The following is a 12,795-nucleotide window of genomic DNA, read 5'->3' as shown; positions in this document are numbered from 1 at the left end:
TGCACATCTGAATGTGTTTGATTACAGTCTGAAGGAACTTTGGGAAATCCTGATTGACCCAATGCTGCAGAGATCTCCCAACTCACGTTGGTATTCAGTAATGGACTGGTAAAAGCACAGAGAAAGTTTAATTGCAATAACACACAATTCTAACTCATCATCTCTGTTGCAACTCATTTAACGTCAAACATCTATGTACAAACCTTTGCAACACAAGTGGCTTAGGCATGGCATATGGAAACCCCGTCTCTGCAGAGCAGAATGATACACATTTGTCACTTTGGAGAGCAGCACCTCCTATTTTGTACTAACTCAGCATCTCATTCGGTTGTGATTTATGCTGTCCTCCTGCTAGAGCTCAGATAACATGCAAGGACTTGGGTTTTCAAGTGCTGAATTCAGCCTGAGGTTTATAATGAGTGTACAGCAGTGCACTCTCAGCTTGTGAACTGATGAACATTTGGTCAATGTTTTAACTGATTCTGAATCTGTAAGTGCTCTGAAATTAAGTCAGACTTGTTGGGACGAGTCAGTAGGTATGTAACAGTACAGTGCCCTTACTACACATTCTTCAGCCTCCTCACACGCTCTTGTACTGAGGTACATAACACTGTTTGCTCAGCTTCTCAGCATCCAACTTCCTTTTCAACTCTAACAAAAAATCCTGATCACCAACATGACATTCTCCAAAACCAAACTTATTTTGAAAAATGCACATCTGCGCCTTTTCCCCTGCCCCTTTGATGTTTAGTGTATATAAGCCCTTAAACCACTTAACTGCCACACAGGGCACCTTAATATTTGCAAGCTAGTCAGCACCCCTTGCTGAGAGTTTTTACCATGCCGAGGGAGATGTCCTTAAAGCCTTAGCAGAACACCCTGTTGATAGCTCATTTGGAGCAGGGATGAGCCACTGGTTTGCCATACCTACAGAACACAATTTGCAATTAAGAATTCTTTCCCCAGTTAACCTGTCAAAATACCTTCTTTGAGGTGGACCTCTCTAGAAATATTTGGAACAATTAAGTCTAAAGAGTTTAAAGTCTCAAACTGTATCATGTCTTCCATAACAGTAGCAACACGAAGCAGAAGTAAAACACTTTTTGAAAGACAATGTAAGGTAATCTCAAGAGATGTCAGCATTACATTAAATCTTTACATAAGAAAATGTGTTCCAGCACGATGTTCTCTGGCAGCACAGGGTGATGAATCCCAGTGGCACACTAACACAAAGTAAAGATTTTTAATGATGGAATTATTAATGCAAAATGAAGCACTTGCAATCCTGCTTCCACATGCTCACCTTGTACTGCACGACAGACATTCTGCCTGGAAGCAAGCAGGCAAAAAAGCTATTTTCTGATGTGACACACCCAACTTCTGACCTCAAGTTTCCCATAGCCTAGGACTTAGATGATGTGACTACAGAAATTCAAACCACATGGAAATCCTCGAATATGTAAAACCTGCCCCTCTCAGTCACCAACATGCCAGACCCTGGAACCCATCAATTATGTGTCTCTGTCACAGTCTACAAAGTACTTTTTATATTCAAGGCAGTAAAAAATGAAGTGCTTTAATCATTACAAAACTGATCACTGAATCTGCTGTTCTGCATGCCTACAAAGGACTTGCAGTAAGAGACACACTCCAGAAACACCATAAAGAAGTTCCACGGTTAACAGCAGGATGCGTGACTTGGATGACTTTGAACCGCATCTCTGGAGTATATGAATATAAAATAGCACAATATTGATTTTCCAGCCCAGTTCTACCACGTGCTGAGCATCCTGAGCCCACTCCAGAAAAGCACTTAAATACATTTTACTACTACTACTGTTCAAAAGTGTTCAATCCCTAGGTCAAATCTAAGTAACATTATTTTTGCTTATTAAAAGGCAAGTTTTCTTCTCTTCTTTTTTTTTTTTTTTTTTTTTTTTTTTAATTAAATCATCACATTAGTTCAGAGCAGACAGCTTTTTGAATCTCTGTCCCTGGAACCTGCAGAAAAGAATTCCACCAAAAAGGAAGAAAATATTTAAAATCTTTACTATGATTAAGACTTTCAAAAGTTTTAAAAATAGTCAGTCAAGCATGACTGTGACAGAAAAAAAAAAAGGAAGTTATCTATGAGGGGGGGGAAAACCCACGTTAAAATAAACTGTGAAAGTCTCATGCTTAAAGTAATGCCAATATTAACCCTACTGTACACAGCCCATAGACACAACTTACAGCAGAAATACTGGAGAGCCAGCTGGAATAAGAATCTCAGATTTGGTTCTTGAAGTGGCTACTCGGACCCTGCTGGCAAGCACAGAGGAAGACATTTAGCTGAAAAAGTTTCAAAGACCTTGAAAAACTCTAGCTTTCCAGCCAAACTAAAGGCCAGTGTAACTAAGACACAAAACTGGAACAAAATAGTTCAAGTCAAATGAAAGATGATGCTGGCATGGCAGGGTTACTTTTAACAGGTCACTTGAAATAAGCACCTGAGGTAGCTGCTCCATCCTAAACTGTGCCTGGCAAAACTCAGTTAGGCCAGGACCACAGCCTTTGTTTCACTGAATTTCTAGGGTTCCCCTTCCCCTCCCCGAAAAGTGAAAACTGATGGATCACATTCTTTTGTAATTCAGAAGTATCTAAACGCTTGGTGGTTATGAAAAGGACGCTGTTTCACACTGCATTAGTCTAAAGCAGTACAATCTTTGAAGGAGAACACATGGACCTCCCCAACTCTCAACCAAAACTCTGCAGAAAACCACCTTGAAAAGTCCATGCAGGATTTGACTGACAGAAAATACAACTATTGAGATGTGTTTTATGCATACCACAGAACCCTCCCACACACACATGGAAAGCCAGGTAGCAGTCACACGGAATTTTATAATAGTCTGTTTTCTGTTTGTAATTTTACTACGTTCAAACAATAAAGAAGAAAAAGAAGCATAACCAGCCAGCTTAACTATGGCTTCTTTTTTTTTTCTTTTAAAGGAAATCCTTTTTAATTCAAACGTCATTTTTTTTTGTTTAGTCTGAGATATCTTCTGATTTCACAGTCCCTCAGTTAAGGCACAATATACATCTCCAAAGTCACTGGGCACAGAGGAGGACTCATCGCTGGGCTGCCTGCCAAAACAGGTGCCTGCATGAGGAACACTTGAGGTCTTCCAACTCTTCCGGATGAGAGCTCCACAAACTTATCTTAAAAGTTTTCTTCCCCCTCCCCCCCCCCGAGATTGGATAAAGATCTGGAAGGGAAGCTTTAAGGAAAAGATTCTGGCTCCAAAAAGTTTTGCCGATTAGTTTTTGATGTTGGGATACTTCAAGCTTACAGTTAGGAAGAGATTACCTTGCCAGTCATAGCTTGCCTGTCAGGTTTGAATAAGCAAGATGAGGAACTAAAAGATGAACAAAGAATGAAGAAAACAAAGAGTTCCAGCACGTGCTAGATCCCCCAAATAGCTCAGCTCTCAAGGCAGGGATTATTATGGATACACCTATTTCATGCAGCTCTTCTTTTCCCAGGCAAGCACAAGGCAATAGTGGTTGACACTGGTACAAGCATATTTGGAAGCCTTTCAGGATTCGTATGCGTGGAGATCAAACGACAATAAAAATGTGAGGGGGGGTCAGAAGAAGGGAGAGCAAATTAAACAGCCTGAGCTCCTCTCAGCCTTTTGTCAGGCAATTCTTTCAGTTTTCAAGGCAATGAAAAGTTTAAGGAAATACCTAATCACAGTGTATACAAATAGGGAATTCAACATAGCTGTTCATTAGCAAACTGATTAGTTTTCCACTTTTAGTTATTTAGTTTGAGCTATAAATAACTTTGAATCAAGATGATTTAACTGTGGCAGACAATCTAGAATCCAGGCTGTAGCTTTTCATAAATTGTAATGACAGCTTCAGCATCATCTCTCCCCCCTTCAGAAAGATGTTGCCTCGTTTCTAGTAACCAGATTATGAATCAGAAGGGGCCATCAAACTAATTTCACATACAACTGCACTCTGCTCACATAAGGTCAGATTGAAACTTCCAACAATGGCAACTTCTTGACAAAACTAATTCTGTAGTAATTTCAGAAATAACTACAGATACTTTTCACCTACAATGGCTACGTAAGGGTGAAAATGCAAGGTTAGCCATCTTTCACGCTGCCTTCAAAGACTTCTGAGAGCAGAAGCAAAGCTTGTACATCTCCTTGGATACGCACCCAGCCACCTCAGCTCCTGAACAGCAGAGACCATCAGTTGATACAGCTCCTGTTCTTTTAGCTAACTGGCTAAGGCTCAGAAGGACAGCCATCTCCAGTCCAGAAGGCCTCTTCAAAAGACACATTAAAGCCTGGCTGTCCAAGAGTAAGTGAGTCCAAGTTATGGTCTCACATCAGAGATGAGTTATCTCCCATCCAGAGCTTCACTTGCAGACGTAGCTCAAGGCACGGCTTTGTTTGTTAGCTACATAGATAAGGATGGTCAAGGAAATAGTACAATCATGAAAAAACAAGCCTTAGTCAGAATGGCCTCTGAAAACAAAGCTCTCAGTAACAAAGTATTTGGTTTATACTTACTTCATCAGATATTTGAAATAAGGAATCTTAACTCCAAGTCAGAGCCTATTGAACAGCTAAGTGGAAACGCTGTGTGTGTAAAAGACTGGCTATCTGTAAAAAAACAGGGAACCATCTTGAACTAGTCAGTTTTATGAGTTTATTGTGGTGATCTGGTTCTGAGTAGTCCATGACTTACCCTTTGCCATGGACTGAATTAAAAATACTGAGTAGAGTTAAGAGGTCACTTGATGCTACGATTAGGATAGAAAATGTACTTGCCTTGAGCTGCAGATGTTCCTAAGCATGTTTTTAAGAGCATTGTATGAAACCCTGAAACCAGTAGTTTCATGTTAAGAGTTTTAAATGCAGTTTACCCTTCCAGAATACACCAAAATTAAAGACATCATAGTTTCAGTAAAGAAACTGATTTTCAGTAAACCAGAAACCTTCAGCTTGGTACAACTAACCAGATTTAAAAGAACAGAAGTTCAATAGTTTCATAAACTGAAGGGACCCAATATGGAGACTAGACAATTTTAGCAATCAATAGGAACAGCCTGTGAGCCATTAATAGCAACATGCTACAGAGTACAGGAAACAGTAATTCCCCCCCCCCCATCTGACAAAGTAAGAGTTCTCCCACTTTGTTCCCAACATCCATCCCAACTAACAGCAGTTCTGTTAGTCCTGCAGGGAATAAAATTCATGGTGATACCACACTACTTTCAGGTTAAGAACTACTGGCCACGCAGCCCTTCCTGGTCCTTCACCCCACCCAAATTGACTCAGTTTATGCTCTTCATTCTTAAATGAAGCAACTCACTCGGATTTTTAACAGTAAGATAATTTTAGAAGTATCTTTGAAGATGTAATTCCATTTTTTTAGTTGTTTTTTTTCTTCCATTTTCAGTAGAACAATGAAGAAATCTTTCAGTACTGGCCTGGAAAACTGAAACTCTGTCATTCAGTGGTACTCGGCGGTCACCAGGAGACCCACAGGTACAAGTGGCTGCAAGAGACCTGCATTTTTTTAACAACTGAAATCTTGACTGACAACCAACCTGAGTCATTGAAAGGCAAAACCATGTATTCTGATATCTGCACTTTTCAAAAGCCTTATTCACAGGACAATCCCATGGCTAGGAACTATTAATAAGGCAGTTTCCAATGAAATACATCAGTTACAACACAACAGTACTACAAGTATTTCTATAAAGTTTGAAATGTTTTTAATATGTACATTCTTTCTTAGTAAATATTAAAGTAGTGCTTTTCTCCTGCACTTTTTTCTTTAGACTTCTAAAAGGGCATCAGAAATACAGTTTTCACCCCCCTCCAAACCAATGCACAGTTGTTACCTTCGTAACAAGCACATATGAACTCTGTACACCTTTCCCTCCCCACAAAAGAAATAAAAATATGCCATGACTATCCAATTACACATCATCACAACAAGTTTAAATTACGCATACAAATAATTCCAGAGTATTTAGAAAAACCCAACATATTGGATTTATGAAACCATTCCATGCATTCAACAAAAAAAAAAAAAAAAGGGAAAAAGAAAAAATGAACAAGTTTCTTTAAATGGTGTTTTCTCTTTCTATCCAAGTACCAAAGTCTGGATACAGTGTATCGTTAAGACTAACCACTGCTTGAGTCATAGAAACATGACAGTACATAGATAACCAAGTTTCTATTTATAGACAATATGCTATACAGTTACTACCTCTTTAATGAATGTCGAATAAAGCAAGTTTCGCTTGCTAAGACGTTGAAACTGCACATTAAGAAAACAGTAAGAGGTGCTGCTAAATAGGTAACAACATTTTGAAAGGAAGGCTATGTATTTATATGATCCTGCTTAGTAGTAGCAGTTAATTAGCAGGGTTCCTATGTTGTTAGCTAATTTATCTCTTTTTTCCAGAATGACAAGCTATTCAAGAGCTAGAGCTTACTAACCCAGAAATACCACCAATTTTATCTTCAAGAGGAAAAAAAAAGAATTTATGCAGTAAAAGCCCTTGGGGGCAGTCTCTGTCATTACACAAAATCTGTGTATTTTCTACAAACGAGGGTTGTAGCACAACATACAGATTGGAAACAGACATTTTGGACATACATTACAAACCTGAATTAAAAGGGTATTCTTCTTCACCTTTACTATGAAGAGGACAAGTAAAATTATAGTATTATTTACATGCAAGGGACTCTGCATGATTTTGTAATATCCTATTTTTGTCTTTGCCTTAAGATACTCCTTGAAAAGCTGTACTTCAGTTCCAAATTTATTTTGCATTAATCTTGACATGTATCAGTCTCAGGCATTACTCCCTCCCAGTAAATAAATCAATACTGTCAATATGCTCCATTTATTTTAACAAATCAATTTATAGAGTGTCACATGTTCTGGATACACAGGGGTTAATACCTGTGCAAGTTAGTATCCATTTATTAGGAAAGCTCTCCATTAGCAAGGTGCATTTTCAGTACAATTAAAACCAGCTTGCTGCATTAACTATTCTTGCCCTGCAATACTGTTGAACTGCAGTCAAGTACAGTAAGAGTACAAGGTTGTTGATGAGTACCATGTGTTACAGCTGTTAACAATTCTGTTTGTGCCACAAAACCAGGAGTCAATCATTTATAAAAAAAACCAAAAACATCTTGGCTCTTCTTGAACTGAATTTACCAGGTGATGTTAATTACCATCCTTATCAAACAAATTTTTGTAAAGGCTATTTACAGTGTACATGGCTGAGCATGCACCTTACAGACACAAACACATCTGCCAGTTTGATACCATGTAATTACACAGTGCCTGAAAATGACAACACATCTTAAACACCATTTTACTTAACAGTTTCAAGCGGGAAATGGTCTTTATTTTACAACTGCGATTCTTGCATGAATTTTTATTTTTTTATATAAAAACACTAACTCCTGTCCAGAAGTCTAGACACATTCTACATACTACAGGTTAAGGCAGTAAAAAAATGTGTTCCTGATAACTGGTCTTGACAATGTCAATTAAAGCTGTCTGAAGCCACTCCAGTTCTCCAACAGATCTTTGAAATCCCAAATAATTTGTGAGTGAAAAAAAAAAATTCACTTTGCTTTCTTCAGAGTTTTAGTAATAGAGAACAGAACAGAATTGGGTATGGCAGAATAGAATTGGGTATGGTAAGTTAAAAAGTGTTAAGGGAAAGGAACGTTTGATTTCAATTCATTCCATGAGTTTAAAAGTTGAAAGAATACAGTTTTAGATGGGAGTCTGAATCAATCAAGAACTGTAGGGAATGAAGGAGAAAACCAATTTTATGCACATTACTGCATTCTTAAAAATATACTGTTATCTTCAATAATTCAAGTAAGGTAATAGACATTATAAAAAATAACTTCATGAACCATACTCAAGTTTCAAATCACATTCTCAAACTTTTAACCCAAAGCAGTTTTATTGTGTTAACTTCATATAATAAACCACGAAGGTCTGACTGTACAAATGGTTAATGATTTGCACTTGTGATTCCTGTAATAGCTAGCAGACTTGCTAACCAACTTACTGTAAAGATATGGCAGATTACGTATTTAATCAAAGCACTTTGATTTAGGCATGAAACAAATTCAAATGGTTGACATTCTGTGCTTCTAATGCATCACTCATAAGAGAGGCAAGAAACACCCACTATTGTACAGACAATTATTTTTACAGAAAACCCTTCCTTGAAATTAATCTTTTATCCGCAGCTGTAGATGAGAGTATAATCTGTTGTAAACAGGGCACTGTGTTGTAAAACCAGTTTTTTTAATTAAGATTTCTCTCCAAAAGTTGGAAAAACAGACTCTTCAGAATGTCTTTCAAATGTAGCATGTTCTGTTTGCTATGTCATAAAGTTACTTTCCTTTGATTCCTTTTTAAAGATGTTTGTGTTCACAGCAGTTCTGTTTTTAAAAATTGTTTGAAATTTATATAAAATTCTGTACATGTTCACAAATTATTGCATAAACAGCATAATCTTCATGACAATATTCAGCAACACATGTCCATCTCAGGAAATTCACGTTTCCCTTCTTGCTTTTTTCTTCTTTTTAACTTGTTTGGGGGATTCCCAGCTTTCTTCAGACTTTGCTAAAAACAAAACATAACTCCAGTGTTAGGACTGAGAAAGTTTACACAGAATTGACTTTTAAAATCCTGGACAGTACATCCCATATTGTTATGAAGTAATTCAGAACAATCAACCAGCATGATTTTTGAAGGAGAGTTATATTTACCTGCTTCTCCCAAATAGTCTAATTTGAAGCGCATCTAAACCAACATTTGCTAATTTCAAACTACTTTTTTATACCACAGCTACTTTTTTACACCACAAACACATAGTAATACACAATGAAAAGAATTCATTTTGTAAATCTATTATTTACAGTAGTCACTATTATTTTCTGGCTAACTGGAAGTAATGTACATGTACACAATTGACATTAAATGTTCACTTTTATCAAATTGCAATGGTTTTAACCACTAAATGTAAGTGACATGTCAGAAGAGTATTTTCAAAAATAACTACGTAAAGATGTGGTTACATGGAATCCATAATCAAATAAAGAAGCACTATGTTATTTTATTAAAACAGATTGCCTTAAAACATGCTGGCTGCCGAAAGTGGTAAATCAGGTAAAACATTTTATATGCTGAACATAAGAGATGTTCTTTCAATTGCTGAGGCATGAATCAGTCACAAAAGCCTTCATATTTTAGAACCAGAAAAAAAAGTTGTAAGTTAACACATAGACTTGAAAGACTGTTAATATATTCAAACCCAAGAAGCCAATTAGTGCAGCTGAATGAGACTAATATTATGAAATCATCTAATTTCTTCTGCAGTCATTAAAAACTGGTTTAGCACTCTAACACTTAGCCAGGAACTTCTTACAAAATGTCAGCATTTATTAATCTCATTAAAAAGTCTAACTGAAACAACTGGGGGTTTGGTTTTTTGTTGTTGTTGTTGTTGTTAGTTTTTTTGGGGGGGTTGTGGGGTTTTGGTTTGTTTGTTTGTTTTTAAAAGCAATGCCTTTCACACCTTGACTTCCCTTCTAATTTTTCTGTCTTATTGGGCGAGTCCTTCAGTACAAGCACTTTTGCCGAGTGAAACGGAGGACACGCCTGACACCTCTGGGCATGGTGTATTTTTAAAAAGCAATATACCTGCAGTAGTTCAGCCTGATGTATGTACTGTTAGGCTACAACAAAAATAAGCTGATCTCCCAATAGCTTTCTACTCCCATATTAGCAACTGTTTTCCTCCATGATTACTACATTTCATGGAAGCATATGGAAAAGATGTTAATGAGCTAAGTTGAGAAGTCAAAAAAACCCCAGTAGGTTGAAAATTGAATTGCTTGTATTTTTACCAAATTTTTGGTAGCTAAACATCCTGTCAACTGCTGTGTTAGTACCCATCTGTTCCACTGAAGACTTGCAAGCAGCCCTTTGAAACGGTGTTGGCAGAACTACTTAGTCACAGCATGGAGCTCCAGTCCTGATGATGAAGAGTATGTCCAAATGTCTGTTAAGGACTGGACGAGGCCAACAGACATTTTCAGTCATTCAAGCATATGAAGCCAGTTTTTCCTCACAGTGAAAGCACATTTGTCAAAGTACTTCAACGAAAGCTAAAATATGTCAAGATATACAAATGAAATACATAAGTACCTGATATGGCACTCTAAACCCAAACCTCAAGGCAAAGCATTCTGACTATATACGCTCTATAGGAAAAAAGTACACCCTGAATTCAGATGAATGAATTGTACTGAGATACTTACTCTGTGGAGGAGGCACACTGTTTTGCTTAATATTGGGACTAGAAACATCTGTCTCTTGCAGCATCTGTGGCACTTGGGAAGCGATCTTGTCAGAATCGCTCTCTGATACAATTACAGATGGCTCAGTAGAAACAGCAAGCGAAGGAGCCTCCTCAGGCTATTTGAAAAACAGAAAAAAAGTTTCCAGAAGTTCATTAAGTCATACAACAGTAAAACACTCTTATATAGTGTTATTTTGGCATTATACTTAGCGGCTGCTGAAAAGATGGCATTGAAAAATTAAGCCAATATTAAAATCCTTCAAAATCTTAAATAAAGGCTGCAAGACTATGACTGCCATCTAGCGCCAAAACTTTTAGTTGCACACAAGCAAATATAAACCACACGGATTCTTAAAATACATGACATGCAAAGAAAGAACAATCTAAAAATCACTAAGATCCTAAAAAGATTCTAGCATACATATTCAGAAGAGATGCAAGACAGTGACACATGCATTTGGTTGCAAAGCAAACAAGCAAGCTGTATAGGTTCAAATATGCAACTCAAAAGCCAAAATAATTAAACTTTTATAATACTTAGAAAGCATTTGCAGTCATTCCTATCAACTGCTCAAAACACTCTGTATGCTTATATTAGAATAACAGATATTTGCAAGAGCTGTCAGAAAGTACTTCAGTGGAAACTACTGTAGGAGTAACTGCCAAGTAAATGATACACCTAGTATTTTCCAATTATCTGGTCTACTTTGAAGGTTCCCACAATGGAGACAAGATGTTACTGTAGCTTACTGTGTAGCACTTACTGGAATTACAGTAGAGTAAAACAGAAGTCAAAATGCAAAAACCATTCTGACATTCCAATAGGGAAGTCAGAACATAAAGATCATATGATCCCACAGCAGGTGACCTACTGACAAGAGGCTTCAAACAGGAGTATATTAGAAAACAGTGCCTCAGTCAAGCAATAAACCCCAAACTTTAGGATGTTATAAAGAAGTCATGGCTATAGTTGGGCCACAACAGCCAGGACCTGGAACTATTGGAACAAAACAGTGAAGTCTACATCCAGCCCTTGATGTGGATGTACACAGATCCTCCGTTATAGTCACCAGTTTGTACTATTTCCATTACTGTAATGTAAGCATCTCAAAAATCTAGTCAGAACATACAAAAGAGCAAAAAGAGACACTTTTTTACTTTTCTTTTTAATCATATCATACTGAGTAAGAAGTTAAACAGCTTTAATTAAAAAAACCCAACACATGAATTTAGAGGGTAGCAGTTCTCTAACTTTCATGAATAGAGGAGTTTGCCCTTACACATCAACAGAAACAAATTTTTTAATAACTATAATTGGAGTATTTCTTTTAATCTACTGAAAATATGGTAATCTCGAAAATTTTTTTAATATCAACCATGCTGATAAAATGAACTCTCATCCTACAGGATTTCCAAGCTTAGCCAATTCTAATGTTGTTTAATGGTTGGCAATCATTAGCTACATAAGTACATGAACTCTAACAAAATGGATGTGGCCTCTAAAACAGGAGGACTTAAAGTTCCTAGTTGTGTGAGGTAATTGATTCAGGTCACTGGTATCATAGTTTTGTTAGGATAGAGTCACTCTCCACTTGCAGGTAAAGCAACTCAATTAAGATTTAAATGGCATACAGCTGTCTCAGGTTGACTAACAAACATGTTGCAACTTGAAAGTTAAAGCATGCAGTATTACTGTAAATGTAATGATACAGATACATACAGCATTATCTGGATGTTTTTGCAAATACCATACTCCTGTCTGAATTTTGGATGAGGGAAATTGGATAGCGATACCAAACATTAAGAATTGGGTACTACTCTTTGCTAGCATATTCTGTGTTAACAAAACAGTTCAGAAAGGAAATCTGAAACAATTAATAAAGCCTATTTGATAATATAAATAGTTATATGTGTAATTCTACAATTTATTAATGAAGTAGTGACTTGTGAAACTGTTACAAATAAAGGATTTCCAAAGCTATCTCTTCATTTAAAACTTATGCCTGCTGATAAAATGCCAAAGGTTTCCATGCAGCCCAATGTATAATGTAAAAATATCACCAGATAAAAACCAGAAGTGTTCAACATTCAGCTGTTTCTGGTCTTTATGAGGATATTCTGGATAGTAACTTATTTGTACTCAGTTTATTTTTCCTCATACTTGGTTCTTGTGTTTTGCAGCATTTGCTCAAGACTAGATTACCTATCTTGGAAACCCAAGTCATCCATTTCACACATCAGTCACAGACTGGTTCTAAAACTTTTTGGAACAGCTAAGTCAAACAACATCAGAAGGCATCTTTGCATATGTGAAATTACAATGAAGCCAAATCTGATGGCAAGGAGACTGGATAAAGACTGAAAGACCA

At 36.9% G+C, this 12,795-nt stretch overlaps 1 protein-coding gene across 1 annotated transcript in view; it reads right to left on the bottom strand.

Moving 5' to 3' along the window:
* Positions 1–5,381: 5,381 nt before the first annotated feature.
* The window catches only part of MTDH (metadherin), a 37,619-nt gene continuing 30,205 nt past the window's right edge, over positions 5,382–12,795 (bottom strand). Inside the window, exons 12-13 of the mRNA XM_075023658.1 lie at positions 10,386–10,542; positions 5,382–8,685 (exon numbers count right to left, since the gene is read on the bottom strand). Coding sequence (XP_074879759.1) covers positions 8,615–8,685; positions 10,386–10,542 — 228 coding nt within the window. The 3' untranslated portion in view covers positions 5,382–8,614. The remainder of the gene's footprint in view (positions 8,686–10,385; positions 10,543–12,795) is intronic.

Source organism: Buteo buteo, chromosome 3 (assembly GCF_964188355.1).
Source record: "Buteo buteo chromosome 3, bButBut1.hap1.1, whole genome shotgun sequence".
Lineage (NCBI taxonomy): Eukaryota > Metazoa > Chordata > Aves > Accipitriformes > Accipitridae > Buteo > Buteo buteo.
Note: the sequence above shows the minus strand (reverse complement) of the source record. Positions and strands in the feature narration are given on the sequence as shown.